This window comes from Thalia democratica, chromosome 7 (assembly GCF_965202585.1).
Source record: "Thalia democratica chromosome 7, ktThaDemo2.hap1.1, whole genome shotgun sequence".
NCBI lineage: Eukaryota > Metazoa > Chordata > Thaliacea > Salpida > Salpidae > Thalia > Thalia democratica.
The window spans coordinates 38,839,587-38,859,287 of NC_139171.1; the positions used below are offsets into that span (position 1 = coordinate 38,839,587).

General features: G+C 24.1%; 1 protein-coding gene across 1 annotated transcript; it reads left to right on the forward strand.

The window, feature by feature from the left end:
• Positions 1–5,533: 5,533 nt before the first annotated feature.
• LOC145841353 (uncharacterized) lies at positions 5,534–15,088 on the forward strand. Its single transcript, XM_082948715.1, has 6 exons — positions 5,534–5,557; positions 8,073–8,116; positions 9,043–9,112; positions 11,468–11,489; positions 14,176–14,323; positions 15,073–15,088. The coding sequence occupies exons 1-6, from the start codon at positions 5,534–5,536 to the stop codon at positions 15,086–15,088; spliced, it is 324 nt and encodes a 107-aa protein (XP_082804841.1).
• The last annotated feature ends 4,613 nt before the right edge of the window (positions 15,089–19,701 follow it).

Here is a 19,701-nt window from a genome sequence, read left to right on the forward strand (position 1 = left end):
TCAAGGAAATTTCAAATAATAGAAAATCTCAGGGAAACTAACGAAATTTTTAATTTTTTAAAACTCTGGGAAACTCAAAGCAGTTTTAAGATATTTAAAAAAATCTCAGGAAAAATTTTAAACAGTTTATTAAAAGTATTTTTGGATTTAAGAAAAAATTCCGGGAAGGTTAAGGTTACTCACAGAAGATTTTATGACAAAGAGTGTCAAACAAGTATATATTAAAGTTTAATTTATATTATTTCCAAGGCCAATTTTCTTAGATTTCAAAGAAAAGGTCACTAAAAGTATTTTATTCCTCCATTTTAAAGCAATTTACTAAAATTTTTCAGATTTTTTTTTAGATATTACAACAACTTGTAGAAAGTATATTTATAAAAAAAAGTTTTAAAAAAATTATGAAAAAAAATGTGTCAACACACTTTGCATCATGCTCATAATTAGTTTCACTAGTAAATGCCATTAGTGTCTTGATTTTAAGTAAGATTGCAAAACATCTTCAAGTTGAGATATTTTATAAATCATCATTCTACAACCCGGAAAAATTTTTATATACCTGTTAAAAAACTATGAACATAATTCTAATTACAATATTTTTTTTTAATTATAATTAGTAATTAAAATTGTTTCCTACAAGTTGTTAAAAATTTATTATTGTTACTCTGAGAAATTTTTATAACATTTGCTCAAAATAAGAAGGATAAAATAGATTTTTAGTTAAATCTTCTGTACTTGCATTTTGAGTTTGCATTTAAAAAAACCTATTGAACTCTTTAACTTTGATTGGTTGTAGCTTCAAAGTTACTTTTAATCAATAAAAATTGTTAAAACTAACTGGTAGCTTAAAACATATATAAAAAAACAATTGGATTTAATACATCAATTTGTATTAATTCCAAAATATAAACTTAATCTCCCAAATAAAAAACCACTCACAAATAATACAGCAGAAAGTGCAAACGCTAAAATCAAGACTATCACAGGAACATACACTTTAAAATATTTGGAAGTGGTTGAAAATATTATGAATCTTGTAGACATTCAGTTCATAGACATTAAAAAGTCCTTTTATTATGAAGGACAATTTAGGATACCCAAAAATACTGCCCCAAAATTTAATTTTTCTAAGCAACAATTAAACACACTTTTTTATCATTTTACTCCACCCACAACAACACATACAAAATTTCAACATGCAGGAAAACAAAGACTTCTAAAGCAGCATGGAAAAAACACCTTGTATACATAAACGGTAGACCTTATGTACAATCAACAGACAAAAAAATTACAGCTAGAAACCAGTTAAAAAACCAAGAAAACAACAAATGTACTGGAGTTTTAAATAGGTCTTTATAATGATTAGCTCAAGTTTTTTTTCTCATTTTGAAATATTTTCACTCCACATTTACAACACAGACACATATCTTTCTTAAAGCATACTTATTTTTAGTTTAGTAATCTTTAAGAGGAAAACATATTAATTATTTTCTTCTTTTTACATTTACCATGCACACACACTTTAGAACAACTTTCTTTACTTTATGTTTTTTTCTTTTTTCATGTAAATATGTATATAAGTTAAAAAAATAAAATAAATAAAAATATAAAAATACTTAAAACATAATATTTTCTTACTTGTAAACCTCTTAAAAAAATCTTTTATTTTTTTATTTGTAAATACTTTTAAAATATGTACATAAATTTTTAAATTAAAAAGGTTGAGTTAATTTTTGGTAAGTTAAAGGTCAGTTATTCATTCAGGTATTTTTTTTCATATTAGAGTTAGTTTATTAAAATTTTTTATATACCTTTTGTGAAACACACTTAGTTTTTGATTTGAAAAATTTGAGTTAATTTTTGGTTAGTTAAAGGTCAGCTATTCATTAAGATAAAGTTTTATATCTTGAAGTATTAGCTTATAATAATTACAGTTATAGTAAGTTTTAATTAAGTTCAGGTTAAATCTATAAAACAAAGTTCACATGGTAACTTAGGCCTCTGATTGTTTTTATAACTTTGTTTTGGATCTAAAACATTGTTTGAACAACAGATATCTAATTTGCCACAAGAACTTTTTTAAGGGTATAGGGGGTTAAAGCCAATCACTTCCATGTTTTTGTACATTTATATAACTTTGAATCTTTCATTAAATAAGCAAAAGGAAATTACAGTTGAGGGCAGGGGATTACATCCATGTAAGGTACTCACTAAATTTTTAAAACAAATATGTTTTACATTTAAAGGGTATCTTTAAGAAGTACGCATCCGTGTAAGGTACGCACAAATTTTTCAAAATGTGTATCTATTACATTCAAAGAGTATCTTTAAAAAGTATACATCCATGTAAGGTAAGAATAAAGTTAGGGGCATAGGCGGGTTAAAACATTTTTTTAGAAATAATTATTAGTTAAAGGTCAGTTATTCATTTAGATAAAGTGTAACCCCCCTGTAAGAATAAATTTAGGGGCATAGGGGAGTTATAATATTTTTTATGTTTTAATGTGATTTTGTTTTGTATAGTTTTTGATAAGCTAGAAGTTGTTTTTTACTTATTTTAAAAATTCAAAATAACTTTTGAGATGTAGCCGATCAAAGTCAAAGGCAACAATAGGTTCCATATGGGAGGCAAAACTAAAACAGCTAATAACTAGAAATCACTAAAAAATATCTTCTAGTATTCCCAGTAGTTTTTGAGATTACTACTACAAATTTTTAGGAAATGTTCCTTGCAATATTTAAAAATACAGGTGCAAGGAATTATTAAAACTATAAAAAAATCTATATATAAAAAATTAAACATTTTTTTTTTTTTGTTATAAGTTCTTTTTAGCAAAAGACTTTTCTAAACATTACAAGAAACATTTCCTAAAAATTTGAGGTAGTTATCTCAAAAAACCTAGGAGGAGATAAACTATTAGTGATTTCTCGTTATTTACTGTTTTAGTTGTGCCTCCCATAAGGAACCTATTGTTTCCTCCGACTTTGACCGGCTATATCTCAAAAATTGTTTTGAATTTTTTAAATCTGTAAATAGCATCTTGTAGCTCAGTAAAAACTATTTAAAATAAGATCTCATTGTGAAAAAAGTGTTTTAACTCCCTATGCCCTTAAACTTATCCTTACCTTACACGGATGCGTATACTTCATAAAGATACTCTTTGAATGTAATAGATAAATAATAATAGACTTTTTATTTATTTTTTATAATTATATTTGATTACTTACATAATTGTAAAAATATGGCAGTGGTGGGCTTTGAACCCTAACATAGGTATTTCTGAGTAAAAGTACCCCGCCTTGACTGCTCGTCTAAGTTACCTATGAAACATCAGCACATTTTGGGTTAATAAATGTAAAAGTTTTAAGAATTTTTCAAAAGTTTTTGCATTGAAATTTATTCATAAATACTAATTCAATAAAAGTATGATAACATAACTAATTATGTACCTATTTTGTTAACATAACAAACCAACTAAATCAATATTTGAATTAATTTGATCATTGTATTTAATCAAGTATAATACTTGATATTTAAAAAAATACAAAACAACAAAACAAAAACTATACGTAATACACACAACAAGGTAATACATAAAACAAACAAGATAATTGACTTACTTAAACTAAATAATAGTAATAGTTACTTTAACTTAAACTGTTATGCCTAAGTATAAGCTTAATATTTTAAACTACAATTAACAAATTTTTTTGAATCCTACGCTTACCCGTTACACTCATTTTATGTCTAAATTATATGGATCTCATAAAATTTACTCCTTTATTAAACTAATTCTTAATTATTTTTAGAGTTTTATTTTTTAATAACTTAAAACTTTTTCAATTATACTTTTATGTTTATTTTCGCCAAAAAAAAATTACTGTAAGTTTATACTAAAAACCTGCTCGAATTTTTTTTTTACTATTTTTTGTTTATATGTGATAAAAATCTCGAATCAAGATGTTTTTTAAGCGTTTTGTGTTACTTTTTATTTAAAATTTTGTTTTCTCTTAGTGTTTTCAATGAAAACAGCTTCAATACAAATGAAAATATTTTTTAAAAGTAGAATCAATTAATGAAATTCATTACTAAACGGGTTATCAACCAATGAGAATTTAAAATAAAGTTTTAGAATGTACGAACCTTGATTTAATTCCTTTGGTAAACCTGTTTTGACCATATATTTAATATTCTGTCATTTATGTAATAAAGAGTTATAAGTAGAATTCAAAATGTTTTTAAAGTGTATTCCTGTCTCTTTAAACGTTAAATTTTATTTATACCTTTTATACCTAGTTTTTCTACTAACTTCTCATCAAAACATTTATCAATAATATTTTGATATTTACATAAAAAAAATTAATCTATGTCTGACGTTTAAACGACGTTTTATTGTTTATTTAATTTACAAAATGTACTAAATACTATTGTTTTTGTTAAAACTGATTAAGTTATAACGTTTATAGGTTTTCTTCTTATTTTTTTGAGTTTTAACATAAAATTTAATCACTATTGATTAGTTTTTATTAATTTACCAAAAAGTACGTTTCTTTTAACTGTTTATTTAAAAATTTACGCAAATTTGATTTTTTATAGGTAATTATTAGAAAAATTAAATAATACTTAGTAGTTTATTAAAACACTAATTTAATTATCGAAAACTAACTGTTTAAAGTTATATTACTTAGATTAGTTATTTTCAAGTTAACTTAATACATCTAAGTTAAGTTTAAAATATTAGAGTTTTTTTAGATTTTTTATTAATAATATGTTTGCTTTTTTAATGTTATTGCATCATTTTGTCCCTGGTTTCGTAATAGTTTTAAAAAATTTAATAAATTTTTATGCTCTTTAGCGCCACAAATTTTAAACAAATCAGCGACGCATTGGTGGAATATTCAGCAGAAAATTGCTGCAACCAAAAGTACCCAATATCTAAAACTACCCATAAAAAGTCCTACCGTTCATATACATTTATATAGAATTCAATCATATTGAGACCATGTTTCGTCATAACTTTTCTTGAAAAAATAATTTATAACATTAGTAAATTTCTAAAAGTTCGTGCAAGTTGTTTACAAACTTTATAAAAAGTTTCCATTCACGTTTTCTATAACTATGTACAGATAAGATTTAAACTAAATAATAAACACCGAAACTTGTAAAGATGGAAGTATCCTTTACTTTTACTTTATCATCTACAATTGCTTCGTTTAAATAGTGATTAAGTATTTTAAATTTTTTAGGTGAAAAAGATTTCATACTTTTATCTATACTGTAAAACCATATTAGTCATTCGAAGTTGATAATAGTTGGTGAATAGTTTATTTTCGTGCTTTGTTATTGAAAAATTTAAACTTTTTTATCTTCATAAATATCTTAAGATTTTTTTTAAACAACTAAGTCCTTATTACTTTTTTCTTTTTTATTTCAGTTTAAAATATATAAGTGATAAATAATAAAAAAGCTTTCATTAGTTTAAATAAAGTAATTTTTAGTTCTAATCTTATACTTTTGAAAATAAATCTTTATTTAATGCCAGAAAGAGTGCCTAAAAAGGTTGGTTATAGGACGTAATTTACGAAAAAAACTTTCGGTTATTGAGTCAAAACTTGTTTGTAAAATTAAAAAATTGAAATACCTAAAGTAGTTATCAAAGAATTTTAAAACACTGCTCTATCTACGATGCAGTAAAAAAGCGACAAAACTAAAATATATTCTTTTAATCATCACTGACTTTTTTGTATATGTATACAAATATTAAGTTTTATGTATGAGTAATTTTAAAATAAATGTTCATACTTTATCGGATTATGTTTTAATTAAATTCGGATACACTTTACCATAGTTGTTCTTTTGTGTATATTGTTATTATATATTTTTAATCTGAAAACTTTATTACTTATAGCTTACAATTAAAAAAATCAAGTAACAAACAAAAGAAGCAGCTTTAATTTTTTGAAATTCGTTTTAAAAGTATAAAGTTATGGATCTATTAATGAAAAAAACTCTTGCTACGACTAAATAAAAACCAGCCTAAACTTTGCTTATATCTTTTTAAAGTATTTTTATTTTTTAATAAAACTAAGCATTTCGTTATTTGTTTTTATAGCTTTCTTTTTAATATAAAAAGTATTGTTGTTATAATGTTATATAAAGTATATATGGTCGGTTAAAAAGTTAGTGAAAAAGTACTAATTTTATTATACCAAATTGTGTAATAGGTTGAATTGAGGAGCAGAAGTATTTAATTGATCGATAAAAACAAACAATTTTAGGTAAAATTAATATTTGTAGTATTTAAAAAAATAGTCAGCTAGTTTTTATTTTGTCAGTAAAGATTTTGATAGTAAAACAAAAAAAAAAGACAATACTAAGCCCAAAAAGTTTTGCACTGCTTAATGAATTTGCTTAGATACCCTGGTTTAATTGTTCAGAGCTTAATGCTCTCCATTTACTTGCAGTAAATCTTGTTTAAAAAACACCACGAAAATAAATTCTATTATAGTTTAAAATGACAAATTTTAATTTTTATGTAAATTAGGTAATACTTGTATACTAACTATGATACAATGTAACTGAACTTATCAAAATATTTATTTTTTATATACTAATACTTAAAAGTTACGAATCTTTTAAACTTTTTTACTCAAATTTAATCAAACCGAAATAAACTTTAAAAAACAATTTTTTACTTTAAGTTCAACTTTTATCAATTTCGCCAGCAGATGTTTACGCTTAAAATTGGACTTTTATAAACATTACAACTCATAAAACAACTTTCGATGTTATTTGCGTAGCTTTTTTATACTTTCCAGGGTCATCTATAGTCTTTAAAAATATGATGTAAACAAAAAATCCTCAGAAGTTTTGATCTAATTTTCCTTTACAAATCTTACACGTACATTTCACCTATATTTTAATTTTAATTATAAGAATGTTTAACTAATAAAAAAAAAAAATATTAACAGATTAAGTATATTTTTACTAGTTTTCCTTATTTATTTTATAATAATATAAATCTGTCAAGAATCTTTTATCAGTAAAACATAAACAAAAATTCAAAATTAATAATTATGTAACAGTTTTGTCCATTTCAAGCTCAAATTGATAAAAAAAAAGGAAAAACATGTCTAATATAAAAGGAAACAAGTTGACAAGTGTGTAAAATGAATTTTTAAGTTTTTTAAAGCTAAACCCACACTCGCTTTGTTGTGTTTTTGTTCCAATTTGCGCATCTCTTTGAACTGAAAACGTATAAATGTAAATTGTAGCTGTTTTAAGGAAGAAAATTTTAATTTAAAAACAGATTTTCCAAAAACTTAGTAATGAAAAACGATTTAATAAAATGTCTTATTTCTAGGAATAAAAATGCAAATAATGCTTATATAGCTGTCAAAATACAATTGAAATATATGAACTGTACATTTTATTCTAGATTACACCACATATAAAGCAGACTAGCTAGATTTTTTTAAATATCTGTTCGGTTTTTTACAGTTCAACTTTGTATATACTTGTTAAGATATTAATTTAGTTATATTCACATAAAATTTGTGAGTGACATTTACTATCAAATGTAAAGTTGTTAACGAAAAAATTAAAAAAGACTATAAAATATAAACAAAACAGCATTTGTGATATTTAGTTTTATATTTTTTTACTTAAAATATTTTGAAAACTTAAAATTGTTTGTACTTAATTATGTACTTTATTTAAATCTAACCTAAATTTCAAGTATAGTAATTTTAAAAACTTATGTTTTGAACTATAATAGTTTTTTAATTAATTTTTACTTTACTAAAAAAAAGTTCCATTGTTTGTTATCATATTTTAGATGTTTATTGCTTTAAAATAGTAATATTTAAAGATATTTAAAAATTTTTAGTTTACTTAGTGCGCATAAAAATGATTGCAGAAAACAATTTTGGTCTTTTAAACAACAAAAACTCTTATAAGCATATTTAAAAGTTTTATCGTTTAATTAGATATAAGCTTTCTGCCGAATTAAACTTTAAGTTGATTGAAATCGAAATATATATTTATAAGTGTAGGCAAATTAATAACCTTTTAGTACAAAAATAATATAAACATTTTATGTATGAATTTTTTATGTAGGTATCTAAAACCTGAACTTTTATAAAAAAAAGTAAAATAGTTGATTTAAGAAAACGAAAACTATTATATAACTTACTTATATAATAAAGCAACAAAGTTATGACGAGAGAGAGAAGGCGTATAAATTATATTTTTGAAATAAAGTTATGCATAACAACAACTTTGTCAGACAATCAAAATAGTTTTAATAAAAATAAGTAAATTGAAACTTTATTATTTTTATAACGTAAAGTAAGATTTATGTTTTAAGAAAAAAAATAAAAGAATTCTAAATTTGCTATAAGAACATTTTTATGTTATTTTTGTTACATATTAAGCAGTTTCACTTTTGTATATTACTTTATCTTTAACATATTTAATACTAAAACAATTTAAAATGTATTTGATGCTTTTTTTCAATACTTGTAAAGAGTTTAAGGTGTTTTAATAAATCAAAAACTACTAAATTTAGTCACTTTGTTTTATCGTAGAAGTTCTGTTAATTATATTATTCCTTTCTTTTATTTCTTTTAGTCGCATAGAGCAGAGCTTCCTTAATTTAGAAAACTTTGAATAGCACATAATAATATTATTTTCTTATATCGTTAAAACAGTGAATTATCTTTTTTTAATCTGTAATTTTTGTTTAACTATCTTAATTTATATAGACTGATTTAGAACTTTAGGAAACATAAAAATACAATTTTGAAAAATCTATCATTAAATACAAACTTTTTTGTTTTTGAATAACTTATAACTTTAAAAACATTATTTTAAGCCCGCTAATGTACGCAGGTGCATACTTTAAATTATACTAGCAAAGAGCAATTTCGTTTTTTATATTTCAATACTTTTAAGCAATATTTCTTGTTTATAAATTAATTTAAGTGCAGCAAAAAAAACTATAATAATATTCGAGTTATGAAATCTTTTTATCATCGTGGAAGAACCCTTTTGTATCACAGAGGAATTGATGATGACATCAGTACTTACCTTAGTGATTACTTACAATCTTTAGTATGTTTTGTTTTAGCTACATATTTGTTAATTCGTCGAAATAAAACAAAAGATAAATCGACAAATACTGTAAATACTTACAACAATGACACCAGCATTAGTGTGGTAATAATACAGCTCACATTGTCGTTAATTGGTTTGCTTGGAGGTGTAACTCATCAGTTTTTACAACAGGTATAGAATAAAAAATCTATTATATTTGACAAAAAGAACTATGCTAAGTTTAGTAAATAACTAATATTTTTTGGTTTAAAGTTTAAAAATCGTAAGATATTAGAATTGTATTGTTGATTCCTGATTTATTCCTGGACCAAACATTAAACTATATCCGTGGTGTATGACGCGATAATCGAAAGGTTTTTTGTACACAAAATTATTGGTGCTTTTTTTATCATTCAATAAACAATATATATATACATAAGATTCGTTTATAGTTCAAGTAAAACTTAAAAGTTTATGTTTACTAAACTAAAAAGCAGTATGCTTATTTAAAAGATAAATTTTCACTTGCTTTGTTTTTATGACTTTTATCCTTATTCAAAACTTTAACTAAATGCTAAAAATAACTGACTACATACTTAAAACTAGTTATTTAAAGTAAATACCTACATTTTATCATTATATTTTTATTAACTTCTTTAGATTTAACTTAAATATTTGCTAATATATGTTATTTAATTCAAATTTATTATAGCTTCAAGACTATAGTATATCAAGCACAAAGCAAACTGTTTAATTTAGTATAACTTTTGCACCAACTTATTAAATAAAGAAGTTTAACATTTGTTTAAAGCATTAATAAAACAAAATAAAATAAATTTATGACATTTTTTTTAAAGTATGTTTTATTACAATGTAACAAAGTATATAGCAACACAAAATTATTTTTGTTTGTTAGTTTTTGATTAACATTTGTTTTTATCAAAAACATATCTTAAACACTTACAAATAGTTGTTAAACAACTTTTAAATGAAACATTACTATTTTTATAAGGTAAAACCGTACAACAGCGTACAAGATGCTTATTCTTGGCTGATATTGTGGAGGGTTACAGCCTCTTTTTCTTCTTTCCTAGCTTTTGGATTTATAAGTCTGTCTTTGCAGCTTGTTAGTTTACTAAAGATTTGTTTTGAATCACTATTAGTTTTTAAAAAGTAATTTTTATTATATATAACTAATGATATTTAACTTGAACTGAAAAACTAATTACAATTAGGTACAACTTTTAGTTTTAAATTGTATCTATACCAATTGAATTTTTGTTGTAGTAACACCGATCTCAATTTCTCATTTATTTTGACGATTTAATGTACTTGATAATGTTTTAGTAAAAAAAAGAATTAAAAATAAAAAATTTTCGTTACTAATAGGTATATTCTATATTAAACTATCAATTAATCTGTAAATATATTGAGTTTCTGCTTGATAGAATACTTTGGTAAAACCCTCGACACTGGATAAGTTAGAAAAAAACGATGTTTGTAGTAGTTCATTTTAAAATTAAGTTTGTAAAAATATGCTGGACTGAACGTTTATATTTATCATAATCAATAATTTGAACAAACAGCTTTTTGATTTAATATTAGTATCGTTTTTTATATAAGTAAAAATTTAAGTGTATTTCTAGAGTTATTTTTTTAACCTGCACAAACTGGAATTATGTTAATACTTTTTTTGTTCAAAAAATAGAAAGTTTCATGAGTAGATTTATACTTTTTTTAATTATAACTTTACAACAATGTTTTTTAAAGTACACAAATTCTTTTAACTAATCTAATAACTGTTTTTTTTTTCAATTTAAACAAACATATTTTATATTCTTTACTTTATATACTCAACTTTTTCGATATAGCAAAGCAAAATATATAATTTTGAATAAAAACAACAGGTAATTGAAGAGTTTAAAATAGTTTTATCTAAAGCAACTAAAATTATTATCCTCGTATTAACTTTCGTAGTATGTTTGTCTTTTTTATTTCAAAGCATTATGATGATCAAAAATAAAGTCGATCCTTGGAAAATTGGAACAACTTTCATTGGTGTTTACGTTTGTGAGTACTGTTTTTCTGATTTAATGAGCTAGCTAAACATAAAACTAAAAACAAAAACCTTAATGAATAACTTCATACAAAACATTTTTTTATAGTTGCAGCGATTGAAACGACTATAGTGTCGATAATCGTTCTCAAAAATACTATCAAGATTATAAGAAAGGTTAAATTCTTTTCTACCACGATGTTCATAAGAATAAGTGAGTTTATACTTTTAGTACTGATCGTAGAAGCTATGATATTAATTGTCTTTCTGTAATTTGTTTGGAGGTAAAATTAAAATACGTTGAAACCAATTGCTAGGTTCTTACTGAGTTGGTTGCAGGTAGAGAGTTAGAACAATTGAGGCTAAAAATAAAAATATTGAAGGCATAAGATCTAAAAAAAAAAGCATAAGCTTTTAAAATCTTAACTAAGCGTTTTTACTAATATTTTTGCATTTTGAATAAATTATTTTTATAAACGTTTTAAAGTTTTATTTATATAGTTTTTTTTTCCAATAAACATTAGGAAGGAGTAAAGAAGGAGTAAATTAAAGAAGTAAGATAAATTTCATGCATTTTAAAGTTTTTAAAGCAGAATATTGAAGATTAAAATAATATTTTTTAAATTGTAAAATTGTAACAAAGTTTAAAGATAAAAATACCCGAAATTTGATCTATTTTTATACAGTTTTTCGTCGAAAAGTATATTTTAATGAGTACCATACTTTATTGTTCGTTTGTTCTTCTAAATACAGTATTATATCTACCTGAAAACTAACTTTTTTTCTATGTAAATTTATAGCCATTTCAAGAATGAATTTTTAATTAAATTTGTTATTACTTTACATAATAAGCCAATATTTATTTCGGCCATCATCAACAATGTTGAGATGTTTTATGCCATCGATAATAAACAATGAACTTTACCGCAAGATCAACAACAACAGCATCCGAGACAATCCTACGACCGGTTTCGTCCTTATTAGGACTCATCAGGCAGGAATAGTCGCGAGAAACCGCTATTGTGATCTTAAACAAGCGGGCTTAAGTACTAAGTACTGAAGCGACCGTTTGTGGGTAAAGTTGAAAAAATGACACAGCTATATCATTCACAGCTCAACATCTCAGACATTGTCAGCTTGTTGTGAGATTGTAGTCTGCGCTCGTTTGATCAGTTTTAGAACTATGAACTAAAACTGATCAAACGAGCGCAGACTACAATCTCACAACAAGCTGACAATGTCTGAGACGTTGAGCTGTGAATGATATAGCTGTGTCATTTTTTCAACTTTACCCACAAACGGTCGCTTCAGTACTTAGTACTTAAGCCCGCTTGTTTAAGATCACAATAGCGGTTTCTCGCAACTATTCCTGCCTGATGAGTCCTAATAAGGACGAAACCGGTCGTAGGATTGTCTCGGATGCTGTTGTTGTTGATCTTGCGGTAAAGTTCATTGTTTATTTACATAATAAGCAAATTATATTAATAACTACGAATTAACATATGTAGTACCCTTTTTTATCTAAATTTATATTTAAAATAGTTTGTAAGAAGGCAAAGTAGCATCAATGACAACATACAAGCTTTCGCTCTAAATTAGAATACTAAAACTTTTATTTAGTATATTTTTAACTAAAACTATGTTTAAAATACTTTTTTTAGGGGAATTTTATAAAACAAGATGCTTTTATTTTGCTTTTACATAGAAAAACTTTATGCTTGATATTTCTCGGTATGCTCGGCTTCATTAAATTAACCTTTTAAACTTTATAAAATAATCAAAGAAAAAGTTCTAACTAGTTTGAAAAGATTTTCTAATAAAACAAAGGTTTTACTTTATTAGAAACTTCTATAAGCTTCATAGAATAAGAAAAACAATTCAGTAAGACAGATAAAATATTAATTTATAGTGTAGTATTAACTTTTTTATAGAACCAAACGAAATGAATAAATATTAGAATTTAAGTTGATAGAATTTTCTAGCTGTCTATAAACCTTTTAAAAACTATGAAAATTTTTTTTATTATTTATTCTGAAGTATTTTAAAATCAAATTCTTTATTGATTTTATTTAATATAACATTTAAAATTAGACATAAAAAGTTTTATTTCTCTCAATAAATTTTTTTAAGTTTTTCTATGTTGCATATTAATGCATATTAATTTTAATTTCTTTTTTTTAGTTTATTAACTTGTTAATGCTATTTTTTTGGCAGAACAACTTAAAAATTTTAAAGAAACTTCTCTATCGCAAAATTCAAGGCTACAATTCAGTAAAACAAAGGAAACATATGTGTTTTTATCAATTCATTTTTTTGCATCTTGGACTTTCTTGATAGCAGGTTATTAGCAATTAACAAAAGATAAATTACTTAAATAATAAGTTGTATTTGTATTTCTCAAACATTGTAAACCCAGTTGAAGTGTGTTGATCCGTTAACACACAGAAACATATGTTGATACAATAAAGGAAGATTACTGTATAGTTTGTTATTATTTACTTATTTATATTCCAGTGAACTTGCTTCACTAGGATCTTTTGTTAGCAAACGATTAAATCTATATTTTGAACAGTTAGACTATTTATGTCATAAATTTTGAAGCTTTTAACTGTCAAAAAGTTTGAGGATTCTAAAGCTAAATAGCGAGTTTGTAAAACTTTTGTGACTTTTCGCTTTTTTTATTGTAATTTTTTGGTCATTTACTATATGACGATAAGTCACTTAAATATTTCAATTTAAATAGTAATTATATTCTTTTAGACGATAGTTTCAAAAGTTAGAAAAAGAAACGACTTTATATCTAAAGAAGTATAAAAAGTTTTATATACTCTTTTTTTTTTGCCTAAAAATTACTAATCTCTGCTTATATTATTAGTAAGTAACTTCTTACTAGTTAAAACATTAAAACTTGTTTTACAAAAATAACAAACTTTTTACCTTATTTAGCTGTCGTTTTGACGTATAAATAAATTACTACTTCTATATATTCTTCAATAAATAAAAAGTTCCACCTAAAAACATCCAGGAGTTCTTCACAAGTATTTTGCATCACAAGGATGTTCAGAGGATTGCGAAAATCCTGATCACAACTGCCCACTTCCAACTCACTTCAACCACAACTCTCTTCTACACACCATGTTGACTTTTGCTTCTATTCTGTTTTTCTCCGCAGAGTTGTTCAAAATCAATTGTAAAAATAACTGCACTTGTAAAAAAATATTATTTTTCGTTTAAGTTGCACAAGTTGTTGTTTTTTTTTATTTGTCGATAAGTTAGTAACGCATTTTAATAAAATATTTTAAATTTAAGGTCAACAACTAGTATTTTAATCAGTGTTTTAACTTTAAGAAATTTATAGTTCCTTTATTTGTTAAAAAATATGATTATCAATGTCTTTACAACTAGAAAACTTTTTATGTCATCCTTTTTAAAAAAGTATATTGTTAACGTTTAACTTTTATCTTTATTCATTCTAATAAACAAAATAATATGTTTAACAATATTACATATTGGCTTAAACTTCTTTTAACTGTTTTAATACTTTTAATTTCAGTTTCTAAGAACTTTGTACTGTACTACGCATTTTCATCACATGATTATTCTCAAAAAATTAATTTTTATTTTATTTAGGATTTAAAAGCAGGTACAGAAAGGAAATTTAAGTACTTATTCAAGTGCTATGGAAATAATAACACAGCTAAAAATAGAACTGTAAAAAGAATTTAATTTAATAACTAATTTTAGTCGTATAATTTTATATATAAACTGTTATAATACGTATAATATAAACTGTTGTAATACGCATAAAATAAAAACTCTGTAAAATTATAGTTTTTATAAACCCTAGTTTTTAGCCCAATAATTTGAATGTTACCCAAGCTTCACTTGAGCAAAAACTCTTTATATGACCTTTTTGCAACAGGCAGAATTTAAGCTGATGATAGAATAAGTTTGTTAGAAATTATAATTTTAGAAGACACTGGACATTCTGATCACTAATTATCAAAAAAAAAATCAAAGTTTATATATTTTTCTTTTTCCAGTTGCGGGTTCACTGTGGATTTCTTTAGGTTTATTTTTACTAAAAAGTAGCGGATGTTTTTTAAACTGCTGCTCAAATCATATTTAGTTTTTTATATTATCTGAGGGCTCAGCTAAATATCAATACTTAAAACTTAATAACTAAACTTTTTTAATACATAGCAAACATAGTTTAAGTAAATAAACTAGCGTCGATAGTTGTAAAACTAACAGTTTGATTAAAAACTAGTTTTCAACACCTTTATCAAGAAAAAACGTCGAAATGGGTAACTTAAACCTCAACTAAATAAAATAAAGGAAACATTAAATTACTTTTAAAATTGGGTGCTTGAAGTAGTAAAGATTTATAATGTTTAAAATGAGTATATTAAATGATTCTTTACCAGCCTCTTAATAAAAAATTAGAATTGTGTTTACATTATTAGTTACCCAACTTTAGATAGATTTTAATTTTAGGAAGCATTTGTTAAAAAATGAAAGTTAATAGTTACTTTTTATTATTGTATGTTGCATTATATAATTTTCAACATTTTACAATAAGAAGTTTCAAATAAAATTAAAAATTATTTAAGTTGTTAAACTTAAGTTTTCAGTAATTTTAATTAATTTATATTTTCAGCGAAATATGATCACTGTTGTATACTTGTTCGATCTAAGATAAGAATATAACTACATACCACACCATAGAGTTTTTTTGTTCAATAATTCAGTATCGAATAAACAAATCTCTAAATCAAGATAACTCAGACTCATTTTCATCCTCGCTCCATGACAGAAGTTTAAAAAGTAATCGCCTCTTTTATTAGATATATATACTTTACTTATAAACTACATTTTCAAATTTTGTCGCCTCATCAGTTATTGCCCCAAGGGACAAATATTACACACTTTAGATGTCATTTTCCTAAGCACCTAATATTTTATTCAAGTTTATTTTACTTTTTTTGTTTAAATATTATTTTACGGTCAAATGCTGTAGTAAGCTAAGTTATTAAAAAAGTAAGCTAAATAGTAAAAATCTTTTAACTGCCTAGAATATAAAAATCCCCCATTTGCCCTTTACTACTACTTGCCACCGATTTAAATCGCTAAAGAAGAGTAGGTAAGAAGATAGATATTGCCTCGTTTTAGAAACCTTGTTCTAAATCAGGGTTCGGTTATCTGCGGCCCGCAAAGGGTAAGTATGCTGCTGGCGAGCATGTTTTTATTATAAGTGAAACAAGGTCCGCGAAATGTAAATCTGCGGCCTGTGAGCATAAACATCTGACCTGCTAGAGAATTTAGAAAAAGGTATACAAAATATTCTGCAGTCTCAAATAAAGAACTTTGATATTGTGTACAGATTACCAGAGATTTAAAACTTACATTAGATGTTCCAGGGTCTGTTATAAAGAGTGAAAAGGTCAGCTTGTAACTAAAAAATTACACTGCAGCCAACGAAGATTTTTATTTTTGAATTTTGTTCCACGACAAAAAAAATGCCTGCCGACTCTTGATACATAGCAGTAAATAACTGTTTAAAAATAAAGTATTTCTTAATAAAACTATTAAGCATAGTTACCAATAAGGGTTTGAGAAAACAGTGGATTTCGAACTTTTTTTTCTTTTAGGGTTATTTCTCAAATTACTTTTGAAAAATTAAAGAATCAAAAAACTATGTTGTTTTAGCAACTAATAAACTGTAAATCTCTTGTACAGCTAAAAACAAAATAGTAGTGGGTTTACTTTACGGTTTAGCCTACGCTTCAAATTTACAAGTAATTCATGTTTATAAAGTCACACGTGTTTTCTTTTAACTGATTTTAATTTACCAGAGTTTGTTAAGACTTTTTTATTTTTATTTTTTTAAAACTATAGCTATTGAAAAAGTTAAAAACGTACATTAAATTTTATTTTAAATTTTAAACTACTTTTAATGCATAAAAAAATGCTATAGTATCAATTTTTTTAAGCTCAAACACAAACGTGGAAACAAAACACCTACAATTTTTTTAAATTTTAATTTTAAAAGTATAATATTCTCATATAAAAAAAATATTCTCATATCAAACTATTCAAATAAACGTTTAATATCAAGTCTTTTTTTTTTTGCTTTTTTCGTCATATTGGATAAAAACTTACTCGTTGTTTTTGATGTTTTTTAAAATTCATTTGACTTATGAAAATTAAATGTTTGTAATGTGTTTATAGTATTTTATAAACTTTTACTGTCTATTTATGTACTTTTTACAATTGTTTATTATTTTTCGTTTGACACATTACTTTAAGTTGTCAGACTAGTAAAGGGGTCGGCAAACTGCAGCACAAGTCAAATGTGTAGTACTTTTAAAACAAAAGCATACTTTTTTAAAGCAATTAAATACAACGTTTTTATGGTAAGAACATACAATTAGGCTCTCATTTTAATAAGTAATCTTTACTTATTGCTCTATGTTGCTTATTTTGTATCAATTTGGTTTTAAAACACTTTACAAAAGTTACTAAAATTATTTTAAAGTTACTGAGGTATTTAAAGTACTTTATCTAGTAAGTGCGGCCTGCGAGCAAACCATTGTAGAAAAACTGGCCCGCGACTTATAAAAGGCTGCCAAAACTTGCTCTAAAATCTAATTATATACAATTTTTAAAAATCTAATAACAATAATTGACATACGAATCTCCAAATATAAGTCTTAATTTAAAAAAACACACTTTATATTACCTTTTTTAATAACTATAACTTTTTTTTTCTACATAAATATAAACATTTACGTAAATAAAGCTATTTTGAAACTTTTTATTAAGTTTACAATGTTACTTTTAATTTAAAAGCTTTGAAACATTTAATTATAATTTTCCCACAGCTCTTTATAGTTTTGGATAGATATATTAAAAAAAAAAAATTTTATATGTACCTTAATGTATGACAGTGTTTTTCTTGTACAACAACATAAATTAACTCTGTTTCTGAATTTTAAAAGAGAAATAAGTTTTTTAATGCAAATACAAACTAATCATTTATAAACAGTTTTTATAAAGCTTTATTTAGATTTTGTTAATAAAATACAATTTAAACAATAAAATTGCACAAGTTATTAATACTATTTTTTTCAAACTGACAATGATTTTTTTTAGTTAAATTAAATACTGTATATTTTTAGCTAAACATTATCGATTAAAAATTCCTCCAAAAAATAATAATCAAAAAAAAAGAATTACTTTTTAAAAGACATAAAATAGTTTAAACTGTTTTCACCTATCAATATAAACTAGTACCGTTATAAAAATATGACTAAGTATATATCTGTAACCTATATATGTATCCAAAAAAATTTTCCGTTAAAATAACTTGAATTTATACTGCATTGCTTTGTTGCCAGACTAACTATGACTCAATCTTAAAAGCTTACTTAAACAAAAATTTTTAGTTAAAGCATACAAACCATTATTCTTAACACCATATTAACCTTTTTATTAATTTATGACAACTCTGTTGCACTATAATCAAACATACGATTTAGTTATACTTTTTCTACTACAAAATAAGATTATTGTAACTAATATGCTGCAAAAACATTTTTTTTTAATTGTCTTTCATAAAAACTAAATTTAACATTTTATGAAATAAAGTAAGAAAAAAAAAATTTCTAAAATTATTAAAATAAGGAAATTAATGTTCACTTTTGTATATATATTTATATATATATTATTTATTGAACAATAAAAAAGCGCTCAAAAAGTTTAGTCTAAGGACCTGGTGTACAAAGGAACCTTTCGGTTATCGAGTCGTACACCACATGCTTATAAAGTTTCTTACGAGCTATTACACATAGTTTTTTTTATAATTTAAATATTCAAATTTTTAGTAATAAAACAATCAGTTAAACGAAAAGAAAAATGAACGAAAATAGAACTAAAATTAACTCAATTTTGTGTTCAATAATGTACTATGAATCTTGTTTAGTAACATAAGAACTAAACAATATGTATAACTTTAAATTAACTTTTAAAAGAAGATAAACAACACAACACTAATAACATAAGTGTGATTACTTGAATTATAGGTTACAACTTCTTTAAAGGAAGTAAAATGTAATAAGCTTAGATATTTTTACGAAATTTTTTTGGTAAGTATTTTGTGCTAAAAAGGTAAATTTTTTTTTATTTAATAATTTAACTTGAACAGTAAAAACAATTTCACATTTGAATAGTTAAATAAACTATTTAAAAAAAAATTTCTGGAATTTTATAGAAGTGGTTTTTACAATAACTGAACTTAACTTTTATAAATGAAAATACTAAGATAAGTACTGTAAAATTTATGCTTTTATTTAGAAAAAAAACAATTAATTTTAACAATAATGATACTAACAACAACAAATTTCCTTCTATTTTAAAATTTACTTTTTTTTTGAATACTTGTCCAAGTCTAAAACTGTAATAATAGAAAGCAAGCAACATTTGCAAACACAAAAAATAAGATTTTTTTCTTTATTTCCTCAAAAAAAAAACTTAAGTTTGCTTGAAACAG

Coding starts and splice junctions, on each gene's coding strand:
- LOC145841353 (XM_082948715.1), top strand. CDS start 5,534: ATGCCAGAAAGAGTGCCTAAAAAG. Junction 5,558..8,072: donor CAGAAAGAGTGCCTAAAAAG/GTTGGTTATAGG, acceptor ATAACCTTTTAG/TACAAAAATAATATAAACAT. Junction 11,490..14,175: donor TCTTACTGAGTTGGTTGCAG/GTAGAGAGTTAG, acceptor AAAAACATCCAG/GAGTTCTTCACAAGTATTTT.